Genomic DNA, 17,076 nt, shown 5'->3' on the forward strand with positions numbered 1-17,076 from the left:
GGTTCGGGGATTTGCCATAAAACAGGGTATATATTGATCCCAGTGCACCTGCCTTTTACCTAGCAATGGCTACATGCGTTGCCCTTGTGCACTGATAGATCGATTCTTGTTAGGAGCACTGCGGGCTGGGCCCGTACACAACTTACTATCCGACAGGAGTGGCACCAAAATACTAGGAGATAGATTGTGATTATTCCTTATGCAGCTCTTTAGATTTAAGCCATAGTGAGACATTGAAATTAAAAGCTTCACGTATCCTAATTATCAATTCAATTTACACTAACATAGTGGCAACCACCCAGCAGCAGTAAATACTTATCTACAGGTAACATGTTTACTCAGCCAACCACCAGCATTAACTAATCATATACAGATAACTCAGCCAGCCAGGAAGGCTCCCCAGGAACACACCCTCGGCTTTCTCCCCAGCCCTAGGCAGCTTTTGTGGCATGCCCTGAAGGTCACCAATGATGGGTTATTTTAGACCAGAGATGGAAGGAAGGTCCAAAGTCCTCACTGAGGGGTGGCTTCTCAGGCCAGACAAGTGAGGCACAGCCTAACCAAGAATTCCCCAAAGCTACAAAAGTACATTTTGCATAGTCTTGTTCATGTCATTGATAAATATCACCAGCTTGGCCAAAGGACAAACTGTGATTTGACGTAAATGTCCACCCCATGCATCTGATGAAGTGGGTTTTAGCCCACGAAAGCTTAGGCCCAAATAAATTTGTTAGTCTCTAAAGTGCCACAAGGACTCCTCCTTGTATTTTTTTTTTTAATGCCACAAAGTGAGACTCTAATCATGGAATAGGTAATGGTGCCTCCAGAAGCTGCCTTGTTACCACACCGATTTACCATACCCAGGAGTCACTTCATAAGGGCATTGCTATGGTAACCATGGCTGGGTGAGGCCATGGCAGGATTGCAGCAGTTAAGCCTGCCAGGCATTTACAGGGGGTGGGGATGGGCCTGGCACCCTGAGCTCCCCGAATCCCTCCCCCATAAGGCAGGCCCTGTACGTTTGCACGAAGGGGCAACATCGAGGCATCCAGGCCCGCCTCGCACGCCCTCCCAGCCCTTGCACCAGTCTGGGTAACGGTGGTAGCAGCTGCAGCTTCTTCACTATAAACAAGGGTATGTTTTAAAAGCTATTACATCCTACATGTCTGAAACCTGACATCATACATGGGCAGGGGTGGAAAGAACTATAGAAAAAGGTTGGGGACTCCAGTTTAGAGCCTCTGGTGGGTGAAGCTGTGACAGCACGCACCAAGGAGAAATGCAGTCATCTAGAGTAAATACGCATGTTTACAATTCCAACCCTGCACCTGCAAAGAGCTCTGCATGGGCAAACCCCTACAGCCACATGGAGCGATTTGCAAGGTTTCCAGAGAGCTTGTAAACATGGTCCTGTACAGACTTACTCGCGTAAGTAACTTTACACACATGGGTAGCCCCACCGAAGTCAATGTAATTCTTTGCCAGATCATGGCCTTAGTTGGAAAAAATCTCTCTCCTTTACGCGGTTCCTATCTCCAGGATCTGTCTGATAAATCCATGGGTCTAATTTTCCTCTATAAAAATGTGCCACTGATATCAAAGCTATTGTTAGGAGAACACACTGTTTTCATGTCTGCAGGCCAGAAACGGAATCCAAGCAAAACAAATTTGATTTGCTTTCAACGTCAAAGCCCCTTCAATCGTCTTGTGTAGTTACATTTGTTTAACAGTAACCACAGTGACTGATGCATGTGACGTCATTTCAGGCTTTGCCCGGGTTTTAGAAGAATCTTATTTATAATTAGTCAGAGGGACCTGATCCTGCCAGCTTTACCCTGGCAAATGCCCATTACCAAATATGGGAGTTCTGAATTTGATTAAAGACTCAGTAAGTAGTGTGCGGTTTGCATATGAGTAAGGAACTAACTTTTTTTGTTGTTAAAAACCCAGTCACCTTCAACTCTTCACAGCACAGTGTGTATGTAACGTACCCACAGAGCACTCAATACATACCCCAGGTCGATTTTATGATTGCATATGTTAAAAACCGACCTGAGTATCGACGCTCAGATATAAACTTCCCCAAAGTCTGGGGAGTGTTTGGATCAAGGATTTGGATTACTGCAGATAGGGACTGTTCTGTTCTGTTGTATGGATGTGGGTGGTTTCGGCCCACTGTACATACATTGTCCCCTCGTTTTAGATATGGGGACACCCATGTGCAGAGGGGTTATGTTCAGTTTGCCCAAGCACATGCAGGAAGTAAATGGAAGAGCTGGCCATAGAATCTAAGGGTGAAATCCTGGCCATGCTGAAATCAATGGCAACACTTTCACGGACTTTAACTGGGCCTGGATGTTGCCTGAAGCCTTTAGCCTCACATCGCCACTTCCAAGGGGTGACAAGCCACCCATGCTTTGAGATTCTTGTGCAGTGTCTTATCTGACCCTCTGATGTTTGCAAAATTGGACCAGAGCTCTCTTTAGAGGAACATACTTTCTCATGAGGCTCTACATCCGGATTTCAACCCAGGGGTGCAAAGGCAACTGCGAAGCGGGGTGGATGTGGGAAAATGCACATTCAACTGTTTCAAAAGCTTAAAACCAAAGTTGTGGTTTGATTCTATACTGGAGGATGCAGGAGTGGGGAGGAGGGGCGCGTGGTCATTTTTTACAGTTGTTTAGGGAGAAGGACTGAAGGCAAATGCACTCGGGGATAGTGAATTATACAAACACCTGCATGGGACCCTGCCCAGATTAAGAAATAAAACTGAAGGGCGGGGGGGGGGGGAACACATTTCTTCTTCTGTAGTAATGAGGAAAGACACCGGAAAGGTTGGCAGTTTGGCAATGATTTAAGAAGAAACTCACCTTTCAAAAGGAATCACTAATTGAGGGGGGATCTTGGAGCTGCATGTTCAGAGGGTTTGATTCCCCCCCTCCCTCTCCAGCTGCAGGAGATAATCAGTCTGCTACAGGTGGCTCACATTGGGGGCAATTGATTGACGCACTGAACCTAGGAAACCCGCGGACTGATCAAACTGGTCCCTTTGCAGCAGGGTAAAGATGCCTATTAACTGAGCCTTCAGCGCCAGCTGGTTAGATGACTGAGAAACAGGCGCCCTCTAGTGGCGGCCGCTCCTCCCTGCAGCGCGAAAAAAAAAAAAGTTCAGGAGGATGGGAAGTTTGGGAAAGTTGGAAGTTGCTGTGAGTTTTTGCCTCCTCGCTGCGTGTGTGTGTGTGTGTGTGTGTGTGTGTGTGATATTGACATGCTGATCAGTACCCGCCTTCCTGTGCCTGTTCAAATAGCAATCACCAAATCCATCCTCACCAGCGAGGCTCCAACCCCCCCCCGCCTGACAAGCGCCTTTGCTCTCCCACCTCCTTCCCAACGCCGAAACACTGCTCCGGCCAGCTCAGAAGTGGCTCCTCCGATTTGCAAAAGGAGCATGGCGGAGGCTGGGGATCAGGCACAAAGCCGGGCTCGTCCTCTGCGGAGCCGTTCACCGTCTGACAAGCCCTGAGCAGAGACGGGGGGGGGGCTCCAGGCGCCGGCTTTGCACTTGTCACCTGCGGACGGGACGGGCAAAGTTTGTTTGAATAACAAGGGCAGGGGTCTGGGGGGGTTAAGATCCAGAAAAGCCACCAGGGAAGGCTCAGCTGGGACGAGGCAGGATGCAACCCAACCTGGCGCTGATCTACTTCATCTTCGGGGGGATCTTGCCCGGCGCCACATCTAGGAGGAAGCAGATGGAGCCCGGGCCATGTGAGCTGCCCCGATCGGTGAGCTGCGTTCCCCGGGGCTGCTTCCCCTTGCCCCCGCCTGCGCCCCGCGCTCCGGCTTCACGCCCAAGCCCCAGGAAACCATCAGGCGATCCGCAGCGGGGACTGGCCCTCTGTCTGGCAGTCTCCTCTCCAGGTGCCAGGGTGGGGGGGGGATAATCGCTGCTTTTTTATTCTCCCCGCCCAAATCAGTCCCCCCTCCCAGGGCATGGAGACAGCCCCATCCCGGCTCTGCTTGCTTCGCTCTCCTCTGATGGACCAGGGCTAGGCTGCGGGGGGGACAGTTGGGTCAGGGCACGCCAGCTCCCAGGCACTTTCTGCTCAGGGGTGGGTCTGATCACTACAGCCCAAGGGGGTCACTGTCCCTCCGTCTGCCTGGCTGGATCCACACATCCAGGGCTCCTGTGCAGAGAGCCCATCCAGCTGCATCTCTACACACACCGGGCAGTGCCCCTAGACAGGCACCACGTCCACACGGCTGGGCGTCTGGCTGAGTGCACACAGGTGTAAACATGCAAGTTCCGTGTGTGGAGTTTATACATGGGTGTAGATACGCGCAGATTAAATACAGTTTCTCTGTATGTCTTTCCATATCGACACACTGCCTCCCTTTAGCAGTGTGTGTCTATAGCTTCTGTATATATATTACATCTAGCTAGACATCTATGTGGATCTAGCCATCACCACATTTAGCTGTATGGTTACATGCTAATTATGCAGAGACACGTGTGTATACATAGCTATAGAAATATAGATAAATACAGTTATTGAAAAGGGATCCATTTTTATGAATTTGCCAAGGTGCCAAGGTGCCGGTTAGATTTTAAAGCCGAAATCTAACAAGCTAGGTTTGCTAATGGGATAAGTGTTATAGCCAACATAGAATGGACTCTATTTTATTGAATGCAGGGAGCGTTCACTTACTAATTTTAAGGCTGGATTCCTTCCAGGGCCACTTTGAACTTGAACTGTAGTTCTCAAATTTACTTGCTTATTCACAACTCACCAACAATTGATTAATTCGCCCAGAACCACATTAGTACACAACCAACCGTTCATCACTCAGGTGGAGATAGAACCAATGTTTTGGGTGCGCACTGCACACACAGTGCCGTCTTGCAAGCAACGGTCGCAGTTATACCAAGGAACAATGCAGATGACGAGATTTCTTATTCAGATAGGTACTCGCACAGAAACTGTATTTGATCTGTCCCTGTATATTATAGCCGTTCAGTGTGTATATGCCTGGAGTGTGTGTTTGTGTGCACCTGCAGACGGAGACAGTTTATGTATGGTTTATCTGTGTTGCGTATGGATCTATGCAGCTAGACCGTTTTGGTGTATATCTCATAGACCTCTCTACTGAGGCTGTGTGTTGTTGTAGTATAGTGTGTGCGGCAGAGTTGCTGTATATAAAATTCTCTCTCTCTCTCTCACATGCTGTCCTGTGGTTTTGCTGGCCCTGAGCCTCGTCCCCCAAGCGGACTGGCTCTGACTCTGTCTCTCCCCCATCCCCAGCAGGGAGAGCTAAATTCCTTCTTGTGGACCATTCAACGGGACCCTCCGGCCTACCTGTTTGGCACCATCCACGTGCCCTACACGCGGGTGTGGGACTTCATCCCTGAGAACTCCAAGGCAGCGTTCCAGGCCAGCTCCAGCGTGTACTTTGAACTGGACCTCACTGATCCCTACACCATCTCAGGCCTGGCCAGCTGCCAGATGCTGCCCCACGGCGAGAACCTGCAGGACGTGCTGCCCCGGGAGCTCTACCGCCGCCTCAAGCGGCACTTGGAGTACGTCAAGCTGATGCTGCCACACTGGATGACCCCAGACCAGCGGGGCAAGGGGCTGTACGCTGACTACCTCTTCAATGCCATCGCCGGCAACTGGGAGCGTAAGAGGCCCGTCTGGGTGATGCTGATGGTCAACTCCCTGACTGAGACGGACATCCGCTCCCGAGGGGTGCCTGTGCTAGACCTCTACCTGGCCCAGGAGGCCGAGCGGATGAAGAAGAGGACAGGGGCTGTGGAGAGGGTGGAAGAGCAGTGTCACCCACTGAATGGGCTCAACTTTTCCCAGGTAAGGGGGGCTTGGGCCCCTGGGCTTCTCTGTCCGTCCCAGCAGGGGGGAAGGGAAACTGACCAGCACCAGGGTAAGAGAGCTCAGGAAGACAGGGCATGCGCCAAAGCCCATTGAAGCTGCATGGAGCAGGCCCTCAGCAACCCAATGCAGCGATCAAGTGACGTAACACTGATGGGTGCTGTGTATCTGCAGAGATGACTCTGTGTGTGCATGGGATAGCCACCACGACACAATTGTGTACCCACACACATGCGCTCTCTCTCTCTTTCTCTCTACTGCAGGTGATATTAGGGAGCCAGAGGCACCGAGATGTGGTGTCCCCAAGTTTGTAATATGCAAGGGAAGGTGTCAAACCTAGTATCTAATTTCTGCAGCAACTTGGTAAAAAGTTTTTAACGCCATCCTCTCATTCCCTGCAACTCAGAAGTAAAAATGTGAACTGAATGGATGGGGGGGCGGAGGGAGTTTTAATGTCGTTTTCAGTGTGTTTAATGTTATGCAAACTGCTTGGGTGTTCTTACTTTATTATTCCACGTCTAAAGAAATGGACTTTCATATAAGCTGTTGTGTACTGAGATAAGTTGAATTTTCATTTCTTGAATCTGCAAGGGAGGGGGTTGTGAAGAGGAGGTGAAGTTTGGAAAGTGAAGGACAGATTAAGGAGCAAGTGTTGGTGTAGTTTGAATCCAGAATGTCTCTTTCTGTTGGTAATTCAGCTTTCTAAACCACATTTCAAGCCAGGATCGATTTCATTTGAGTGGACTAGCAGAAATACATTCACAGCTCTTGACGTTGCTTTGTGAAATTCTGAAATTAAGCAAAAAGAGTGGGAGAGGGAAATATTCCAGAGAAAACCATGACTTATAATTACAATGTATTTTTTTTTTAAACCGGCTTTCGTCATTACTGTTAGTGCAACTATTTCCTGTCCTACCGTGCTGTCCTTATTTAAACAAAAAATCCACAGTGACTCTTTAAGTGGAGAGATTGTCACCAAGTGATACATTTTTCAAAGATCTAACAGGGGTTTTGATTTACAGCGAAAAATCACATTGTTTTTCTTTTGGCAAAAATAAATTCCTTTAATGTTCCCAGTTGTAAGAGTGTACACCGAGTATATAGAGTTCCCACAGCAAATCAGTGAGAGCCTGGGCTCTGAGAGCATGGAAAGTATAGTTTGAGTTGTTAAAAAATTCTTATTTCTAAACCAAAAACTACAGACATCTGTGTTTTTTGACAAGGAATTTGCTTCTCCCTTTCCTTCAAAGAGTTAACCGCCTTTTTTTGTTGTTGACCACATACTTCTTTAAAACCGAAGTCTAAATAATTAACCACGGTACCCTCCCAATATTGATCCAATCTTAGTTGGCTGTAGTAGGTCAAATAGTACTTAAAATAAAACACATGAAAGACCTTAGTTAAAAATCTACACTTGGAAGCCTTTTAAATGTGAATCATATTACACATTTTTGTGTGTGAGGGAAAGAGAATTGCAAAGAAATGTTCTTACCATAGTACTCAGGGGATGATAATTCAACTTATTTTCCTTTTAGTCACTAATTTTTAACATGTACATAGAATCCCCCTTCCTTTAAAAAGAATTAGGACTGTTACCTATTTAGTAAAGGAGTTGCTTTATAGACGGTAACGGGGAGTTTTGTGGAAAATTCGGATTTTTATTAACAAAATGTTAGGTTTTGATTATTATGGATTGTTGATGTTACTACGAAAACAGGTCACCATTCAAGAGTTACTTTAAAAATATTATTTTGCTTGGCTTGACGCCACTTCTGGAAAGGTGGCCATCAAAACAACATGAGACAAAATTAACCAGAAAGCTCTTTACTTGCTTCCTTTAAGGTGAATACATTCTGGCACCTGGCAAATTGTTTGGCGGTAGTCATTTTGTAATGTTATCACTCTGTCTAGCAGTCCCACTGCTGTGCTAATTGAGAGGAGTGGGTTCCTATAACTAGGTTTCTCCTCTTAATTCTAAATCTTGGAGTCTTCGGTAAGACACACATAATTAAACATACTAAAAATGGAAATCAGGAATTGACCAGTTCTTGTATTCCGCTCTGTGTGTGTGGTTTGAGAACATCTGCACTAAATTACACTCCCAAATCTGCTAAGGGCATCAGCACTTCTTACCTGCTTTCAGCATTACTGCAATATTGCGTATAATATATAAGAACATTTGGAAACCAAGTCTTGTAATTGTGCCTCATTTAAACATCTCTGTGCTTTTGTTTTCCAGGGAAAAATCCAGCATGTTTGCCTTAGTAAGTTTAAAAAAAATAGTCATTGGTTTCCTCCCTGTCCCCCTCGCCCCGCCCAATCTGAAAGGCAGCTTTGTGTTACTGAAAATTTTGAATAGGACTTTGTACACCAAATCCGTTAATCTGATATCATGAGGAAGGGGAAATCAAGAAGTGATCACCCCGTTGTACTTGGTTTCGATTGTTTAAGAAAGAAATGGGAGGTTTTTGCATTTTTAACCAGGAATGTTCCATGCCTAGAGTTCCTTCGATTTGTGAATCGTTTTATCCACATGAGAAAATTAAGATGTACAATGTCATTGATTGCTTCTTTGAGAACATAGGTGGTATATCATTTTCCCATTGTGCACCTTGGCAATATAACATTCGTAGTCTGAGCCTCCATTCCGCCTGGGACTTCTGCAGAGTATTCCCTGCTGATATATGGAAACCATGTGGCTAATATACTGCAGCTTTACCCTTGATTTAATTGCCTTCTAAGTGTCCTTGAGCTTGAGAGGGGTCCAATCCAGTATTTACAAACACCCCCAACTCCTAGTGACTTCAGTGAGAGTTTTGGTTACCCACGAAATGCAGGATCGGGCACCAGCACTAGCAAACAACACACCTGGTGGTGAAGGTGTCTAAATCCAAGTGTGATAAGTAAAGGTGGGTCAGAACCTCAGACTCCAAACGTTCCCAATGCTGGAATATGATTCAGAACAGATCAGAACTATATGGATCCATCTTAGTAGCTTTGATTAGGAGTGAAGTTTTAGGGCAATAGCTCAAAGGTTTGGTGCCTAAATCTCTTTGAGGATCTGGGCCTGAGTTATTAACAGACACTGCCCTGAATCTCCAAGCTCAGGTCCTGCTTCATGTCCATATTTTGAACTCACTCATGTCGTGTGGAGGTGTATGGAATCTGCATTTCCAGTTCAGGCCCATCTCTAGTTTTTAGGCTCCTAGCCCCAGATTAGGGCATTATATGGCAAGGGGTGAGGAAAGGCAGACACATGAATGCCAATGGGAGCAGAAGTGATTTGCCCACAAATGTTCCATGGGGTTAGAGAGAGAAAATGCTTCCTAGAGTTCTAGAAGGAGCAATATCTCCTGGTGCTCTTGGGACCCCACTGTCAAAAAGCTCCAATATAGTTATAACAAAGCTTTCCAGGAAGCTAAAGTACCTGTTTGATTTTGGGTAGAGGTGGGCCCTACCCCACACCTGATCATGCTGAAATTTGGGGAAGTTCACATCCAGATTTGGATCTGAACTTTGCAGCCAGCTCCTAACTCTGTAATGGGACCTGGGTGAAATCAGGTGTTCATTAAAACCAACGGGGCTGTTGCCATTGACTTCAACAGAGCCAGGATTTCACCCCTGTATCTGAGCCCCGATTCCCGGGGAAGATTTGCAATTTTGCTGCTCAGTTCTGTCTCTAGACATGGAACCCAGCATGATTGCCAAGAAGGTATTTACTCCCCGCCCTCTAATTCATTCCTATATATTATCCACTTCACTCTTTTTCATCTCCCATCACTAGTTCTTTGTCCACACAGTTAATCCACATTCAGCTGGTGGCAAAGCCTTTCGTTACTATGCTTCCTGTTTGCAAAGTAGCCTTGCTAAAGACCCAGTGTTGTCCTGATGATTTTAAACCTATCCATACATGGGAAATAACACTGATTGAACGAAGGCTGTGTTCATTATCTTCAAGATGTCGAGGTTTTCCTTCTTAGTCACAATCTAGATAATCATCAGATTCAGATCACTGCAAGATGTGGTGGGATAAATTAAATGAGAGACGTAATATCAAACTGTAATTGATTGGATCAGAGACAGGCTGGAAGAAAGGAGCTCTAGATAGTGCCAGATCAAACTTCACACTTAGCTAGTCTCTTCCTTTCATTTCTCTTCCCCCCTCACTCGCTGCACAAATAAACATTGTTTTCCTACTTCCCACCAAGGAGAGTCCGAATTAAGTGGGAGAAATGGCTTTGTTAACAAAGTCAGTCTTCATTTCCCAGGTCCTGCTGTTCCATCAAACTCTGGGACATGGAAGCTCTGATTACGCTATTGATAGGATTACAGAGAGTACAAGTGCTGTTTAATAAAAGGACTATGGGTGGTCCATCATGTTTGGCCGGTGACATCTATCTGCACTCTTTACGTTGGGCCCTGAATAGCAGAAATATGAATATACAGACATGAAATATTACTATACAGACAGGGCAATATTTGGGTGTGCCCAGCATTCCTGGCGCCTTTTTGAAAAAGAGTAAATATTTTTGCACGTGCAAGGGCCATAATCTTCAGAGGGTACAAATTGCTATAGCTCTGATTTCAGTGGCGCAATGCCAGTTTACACCAACTGAGGACCTGGCCCAGTTTAAAAACAAAAACAAAAACAGATGAAAAAGTTAAAATGTTTAGAACCGGACAAAATGTTATTGATGAAAAAGCTTTTTCCTTTGGGGGGGAGGGTTGTGTTGGTGGGAAAGTGGGATTTTGACAAACAATTTTTCTCTCTCAATTTTTTCCCCCACCAACAATAAAGCCAAAAGCCCTAAATATTTCAGATATTGGTGGTGGAATACCAGAAGATTTTTGGTCTACCTTTGCCAAAAGCTCCTCCCTCCAAAATAAATAAGTTTTAGTCTGTTTTATTTTTTGAAGAAAATCTGAATTTCTCAGGTGTGTGTGGGTGGGGGGAGGGGAGGTGTAATTTTCCGGCTAGCTCTATAAAATGTATAATGAAAAGGCACAAGGCAAAATTAAAATTATTCTGTCCTGTGTGTGTGCTGCAAAAAGCTCACAAGATGGTGTCACTTTAAAACCTGTGCTGGGCAACTGTTTAAGATAAAAATATGTACTAAAAAAAAAAAAAATTAATAGCTGCTACTAATAGTTATACCCCAAATTATCAAAACCTGAAAGATTTATAAAATCTAATTTACTTCTCATACGGGTCTCAAGGGCCATTCTGTTTTCCTCCTTGAGATCTTTCTTTTGCGTCCAGCTCTGGCATCATGCCTATAAAAGAAAAAGTCAGCCAGTTAAAGATGGCCTGCGGGGCAATTGGCAGTTAATCTACAGCATTGATATTCAATTGCAAATGTATATAATAAATTGTATATACTCGGTTGTACCACTTTACTCACCCCCACAAACCTTCATATATCGCTTGGGTTAGAATCATACAATGTTAGGGTTGGAAGAGACCTCAGGAGGTCATCTAGTCCAACCCCCTGTTCAAAGCAGGACCAACACCAATGAAATCATCCCAGCCAAGGCTTTGTCAAGCTGGGCCTTAAAAACCTCAAAGGGTGGAGATTCCACCACCTCCCTAGGTAACCCATTCCAGTGCTTCACCGCCCTCCTAGTGAAATAGTGTTTCTGAATATCCAACCTAGATCTCCTCCACTGCAACTTGAGACCATTACTCCTTGTTCTGTCATCTGCAACCCCTGAGAACAGCCGAGCTCCATCCTCTTTGGAACCCCCCTTCAGGTAGTTGAAGGCTGCTATCAAATCCCTCCTCATTCTTCTCTTCTGCAGACTAAAGAACCCCAGTTCCCTCAGTCTCTCCTTGTAAGTCATGTGCCCCAATCCCTGATCATTTCCATTGCCCTCTGCTGGACTCTCTCCAATTTGTCCACATCCTTTCTATGGTGTGTGCGTGGGGGGGGGGGGAGGCAAAACTGGATGCAATACTCCAGGTGTGGCCTCACCAGTGCCGAATAGAGGGGAGTAATCACTTCCCTCGATCTGCTGGCAATGCTCCTACTAATGCAGCCCAATATGCCATTGGCCTTCTTGGCAACAAGGGCACACTGCTGACTCATATCCAGCTTCTCGTCCATAAGCCCCTGTCCTGCAGTTACATTTCCTGGGGTGGATCCCTTCATATCAGAGTGGTCTTGATTAGTGGATCCATTGGTTAAGATCAGGGTCTCAGTTTCCAAACTCTTCAGGTCAAGGATTGGTTCTCCATGTGTTTTCACGGCACCTAATACAATGGTGCGCTGATCCTGATGGGGGCACTTGAGCATTATTTAAATATAGAAATTAAATAATAATCATTGTTGTGGGGCCAAATGATGGATGAAGCCGGGTGGAGTGGTAAGAAGCGATTTATTCAGTCACAGCATCCAGACCACTCGTTCCCCTCTGCCTCGCTACCAACAAAGTGAGCCCCGAGTTATGGTTACAGCATCTTTTATCCCTATCCTTCTCTTGGTACCCGCCGTATCTCCTACCTTCCGAATCATCCTTTTGTTTCCTAATATGGTGAGGATTACCCCTTCCCGGACCTGACCTGTTTGCTTCCTAATATGGAGAGGCTACCTTTCCCTGCACCCTACCCATTCGATTCCTTATATAGTGTGTTTTAAGCCCTATTTTACTGGCAGTAGATTGGGTAACTGAATAGCCTAACTTATGGTAAGGCCTCAAATTAGGGAACTTGTGGCTTAATTTGTGAGAGGACGCTAATCCTGAGGCAATACTTGTATTGCCCTTTTCCCTGTTAGACAGGGGCCCCCCATGCAGCTGAAGGTCATCTTGCTTCCAAGCCGGGGTTTCTGCAGAGAATTATGAAGGCAGGCTCTTCTGCCTGGATCCTACCTTCATCTCCCTGTAGGCCAGATCCAGCGTGGAGACCCCCTTTATTCCCACCACAATAACAACAGCTGATATTGATGCCATTTGTTTCCTTTTTGGAGTGCATTCACTGTATTGCCCAGGAGTCTAGCCCCCCAAAATCAAGAAATATGAAGCTCTTTTAGGCAGGCCCCTTCTCTTTTTTCCTCTGTGTTTGTACAGCACCTAGCACCATGGGGTCCTAGTCTGTGGCTGGTGTTTTACATCCGGGCGAGTTTTGCCTGTAGCTCACCCATATTCACACGCTGTGGCTGTGGTTGAATTTGCAATCCTTCAGTGGAGTGTCTACATCCCACACAATCTCCGCTGCTGAGAACTTTTAAACCACGATCGGATGTTCTTCTAAAACATCTGCTCTCGGAATTATTTTGGAGGAAGTTCTCTGGGCCTGTGTTTATACAGGAGGTCAGACTAGATGGTCCTTTCTGGCCTCAGGATCTATGAAACACTCCCTTAAAAACACCAGGGGCAACTTTCTGTGCTCTGTTACATCTCCCAGGGCTCTGTCCCAGAGACACACCGATGACTAGACTTCAGAGTCAGTGGGGATAAGGGACTAAACGGGTGAAGGGGTCAATCTGTATTTGATTCTGGCGCTCTTGAAGGAACACTGAATAATGATGAAATGGACGTTGTTTGGTTTTACATTTTCTTAATCAACCCCCCCCCCTCCTCCCCCGATCTCAACATATATTTAAAACAAGGGTTCCCAGCCTGGCGATTGTGCCTCTCAGGGGAGGCCAAAACAAGTGTCAGGGACCCTGCACTTCCATCCTACTAAACTGGAGGGAGATTCTGGTCACCAGGTTCCATGATTCCCTGAAATGGCAAAGGGTGAATGCCACCGATTTAAAGCAATTTCCTGAAAGGAAAGCATTCTAATTTCCCTGGGTGAAAGACAGCTATAGTGCAGAGCCTATGCAAATCTTCCCCCCCCTCTGACCCACTTAACCACTGTGCTTAGGATGCACGAGGCAGAAGTGCCTAGACAGATGGCGGGGGGGAGGAGCCAGTTATATCTTCTGTGTGGCCTGAAGGTTGACTACCCCAAGCCAGCATGGGGAACAGGAGACCAGAGGAGCGATTGGAGGCACCATTATGCAGAGCCAGTGGCCCTAACACATCACACAGCATGGCATGAAGAAGTTATGGCTTCTACTCCAGGGCTAGCAACTGCAGAGAGGTTAAGCTATAGATAGACTCTTCCTTTGGTATCAGATCGGGGAGGGGAACGTAATGAGCCTCACATTCTCTTGTGCTTAGCCCCGTTGGCAAATCTCTGGCCTAAAATAACCCATCAGTGTCCCTCTGGACTAGTGCTCCCGATCAAGGGAGACTTTGCCGTAGCTAGACAGAACGGTTCGTGCAGTTGAGTATTGAAATGCATCCGACTGATCCATCAGTACTGGGCGGTATGTTAGAGGAACAGGGGCGTGCAGTGGAAACTCGGTGTGCTCTGCAAAGACAGGCCACCTTGTTAGACGGCGCGTCGCTCTGTTGAATGGGACCTGAAAGGCTTTTTCTGACCACTCCAGAGTCCACTTTCCTCTGGGCCGTTTGCTATTGCGTGGCAATCCCTGATCTATTCTGGAGGCCAGTAATGCCACCGTCTGTTGCAGGAGGCAACTCTCATTTTTAAAACTGCACATCCGGGAAGGGGGGAAATGTATCCATCCTCTTATTTGGGCAGCATGCTCATTGGGGCAGGGACCGGCTTTTTATTCTGTTTGTGCAGTGCCTAGCGCGGTAGGGGCCTGTTCCATGACTGGGGCTGCGGGGTACTACTGCAATACAAATAATTAATAATCCTCTGTGTCTGTAGAGGGCCCCTTGGGAGCAGAAATGGTATAAGTCTGCTGTGTAAAGGGGGGGAGGCAGGCATGCTCCGCTATACAACCCTGAGCCCTGTTTCCCAGAGCCTGACTCTGTAACAGTGCATGGGTCAGGTGACAAGATTTTGCAAAGGGTCTTCAGAGCACTGCTTCACCCACTGGAGTAAAGGCACCTGGGGAGATGCATGTCGCACTGGGGATATGGGCCCACATCCACAAGGGTACATCGGCTCCTAACGTCCACTGATTTCTGTGGAGGTTAGGACTCTAAACACAGTGTTGTGTTTAGACCTTCAGAACCTCGATTCAAGTACAGTTCAACCTCCAGCCCTCAGTGAAATCTTTAACGGTCTTCCCTCAGTCCCTGGTGGATAGCAGTCGACATTATAAAGCCAACCCACATCATTCCGGCTGGTCAGTGGTTCCTGCACTGAAATGATCTTAAGCAAGGGCACTAATTCACTTTGTGCTCCCGCTGGGACTGGGGTCTGCAGCAGAGCTCTTGGCAAGGCAGGGCTGGGAACTTCAGAGTGATATACTGTGCTGTAGACGGCAGAACAGGCTTCCCCTGTAATGCACTTCAGGTTCCAATCCCTCCATCGTTAACCTCTTCGTTTTCTATAACAACCACAGACAATGAACCATGTGAAGGAGAAATATTGGTTAATCCACGCCTAGATTTAATAAATAGGTAGGATTTATCCTGCCTGTCTATGGGCTTTATTGCATGCTTTGACCAGGGCTGTCTGTCTGTCTGTGTCTCTCTCTCTCACACACACACACACACACACACACACACACACACACACACACACACACAGAGATGACATTTGACAGCATGAGGATTGATTATATACACACTATTTAAGAAGAATTTCAAAGGTGACCAGTGATTTTGGGTGCCTCAGTTTCCGACTACCCAACCCGGGAGACTTTAACGAGGCCTCGTTTTGAGGATGCTGAGCCAGCCCCCATCTCCTGAAAACCAGCCCCCTTGATCATGTGGCAAGTAGGGTATTCAACATCATTAGTCACTTTTGAAAATCTTGGCCTAAAAGGTTTGAAAAGAAGCCAAGCTCATAATAAGACTGAAATCAAAAGGGATGAATGAAAATACAGTATATTAGCAGTAGGGTGGATGGGCCATACGACTGAGGTAAGATAAGAAGACCTCATGCACCTTGGTTTACGTTTACAACAAAACTTTGCTGAAGTTCAAGAAGTTGGTGGACCCTCTTTATTTTAATTTCCGTGAGTCTTTGTACTTCTAGGCTCCAGCCATGATAGAAGATACAACAGTAGAGAGACAACCAGAAGGAGGAAATATCAGAAATCTCCCTTTTGAGCCTCGTCCTCTATGCTATTTATTTCCAGCCCAGTTTTTCAGACCTAAGAGTTATGGATAAGCTTTTGTAACCCCATCCCAAATGTCTGGTGGCTTTCCTGAACCTCCAAACCTTCTAAGGCTCAGTTTGTTAGAAGACATTTATTGAAGGATGGGAGAAACTGGTAGAGCTAAGGTTCTTTCTACAAGCGTGATGGCCAACACACTGGGGATTAAATTAGGGACTCCAGAGCTAAAGGCATGAGGTGCTTCCTCTTGAGCTAAAGAGACAAGGCTCTGTAATTGAGACTCAGATTTAGCCCAGAGGAGGATCCATAACACATACTCACCAAGGGGTTACACAAACTCAACAAATACAGTTCTGCCATCTTCTTCTTCTTTGGATTTCCATCCTCTGCTCCCTCTAGTGGTCAAGTGTGTGTTGCAGTTGCTTATTCCTGCTCTATTCCTTGAGGATGACATCTAACAATATTTTGACTCCTTACAAAGTTCTTAAACGCTTTTGCTGATGCCCCTGCAAACGGAACCTGGTCCCGAAGCTCAGATGTGAGTACGTGTAAATCAAAGGTTCGTTTCAGTCATCTTTCCTAGCGCTGGGTATGCTAACCGTGTTCTTTAACATTTGCATTTCCACTCTTTACAGCTTCTATGCTTCTATGAGGTCCTTGGAAGAAGCTTCTGTTGCAAGTCATTTCATTATCATAACGTGATGTCAATGGAAGCTGCTAAAGCCTATAAATTAAAACCATACGTCTGGCACTTTGGGATGGCACCACGGCATGTTGTTTAAATTGTGTAAATCTGTCAGCACAAATATTTTTGATATAAATGAATGGAAAGCTTTTACGTCTTCTTCAAATCTCCCATTATAAGACTGATTTTAACATGGGTTTAAACACCCCATTCTCCAGCGCATACGTGCCCATTGCCTGAGTTGATTTCTTTAAATACTGCCATTCTGGCTAACTTTAGGGTAACTTTTAAAATATATTTGTTTATTTATTTCCTGTTAATGCATCCCTACCGACAACCTTCACCCGAATACTTGAAGACAATGGGAGTTTTGCAGTTGACTTCTTTGGACCCAGGAGAGCATCCCATATGTGTAGGGAGT

At 46.1% G+C, this 17,076-nt stretch overlaps 1 protein-coding gene across 3 annotated transcripts in view; it reads left to right on the top strand.

Moving 5' to 3' along the window:
* Positions 1-3,239: 3,239 nt before the first annotated feature.
* Positions 3,240-17,076, top strand: part of TRABD2B (TraB domain containing 2B) — a 399,542-nt gene continuing 385,705 nt past the window's right edge. For 2 of the 3 annotated variants that reach the window (XM_054037760.1, XM_054037762.1), the window contains exons 1-2: positions 3,240-3,782; positions 5,301-5,861. In XM_054037760.1, coding sequence (XP_053893735.1) covers positions 3,675-3,782; positions 5,301-5,861 — 669 coding nt within the window. In that variant the 5' untranslated portion in view covers positions 3,240-3,674. The remainder of the gene's footprint in view (positions 3,783-5,300; positions 5,862-17,076) is intronic. The other variant, XM_054037761.1, reaches the window with a different exon arrangement.

This window comes from Malaclemys terrapin, chromosome 8 (genome assembly GCF_027887155.1).
Source record: "Malaclemys terrapin pileata isolate rMalTer1 chromosome 8, rMalTer1.hap1, whole genome shotgun sequence".
Classification (NCBI taxonomy): Eukaryota; Metazoa; Chordata; order Testudines; family Emydidae; genus Malaclemys; species Malaclemys terrapin.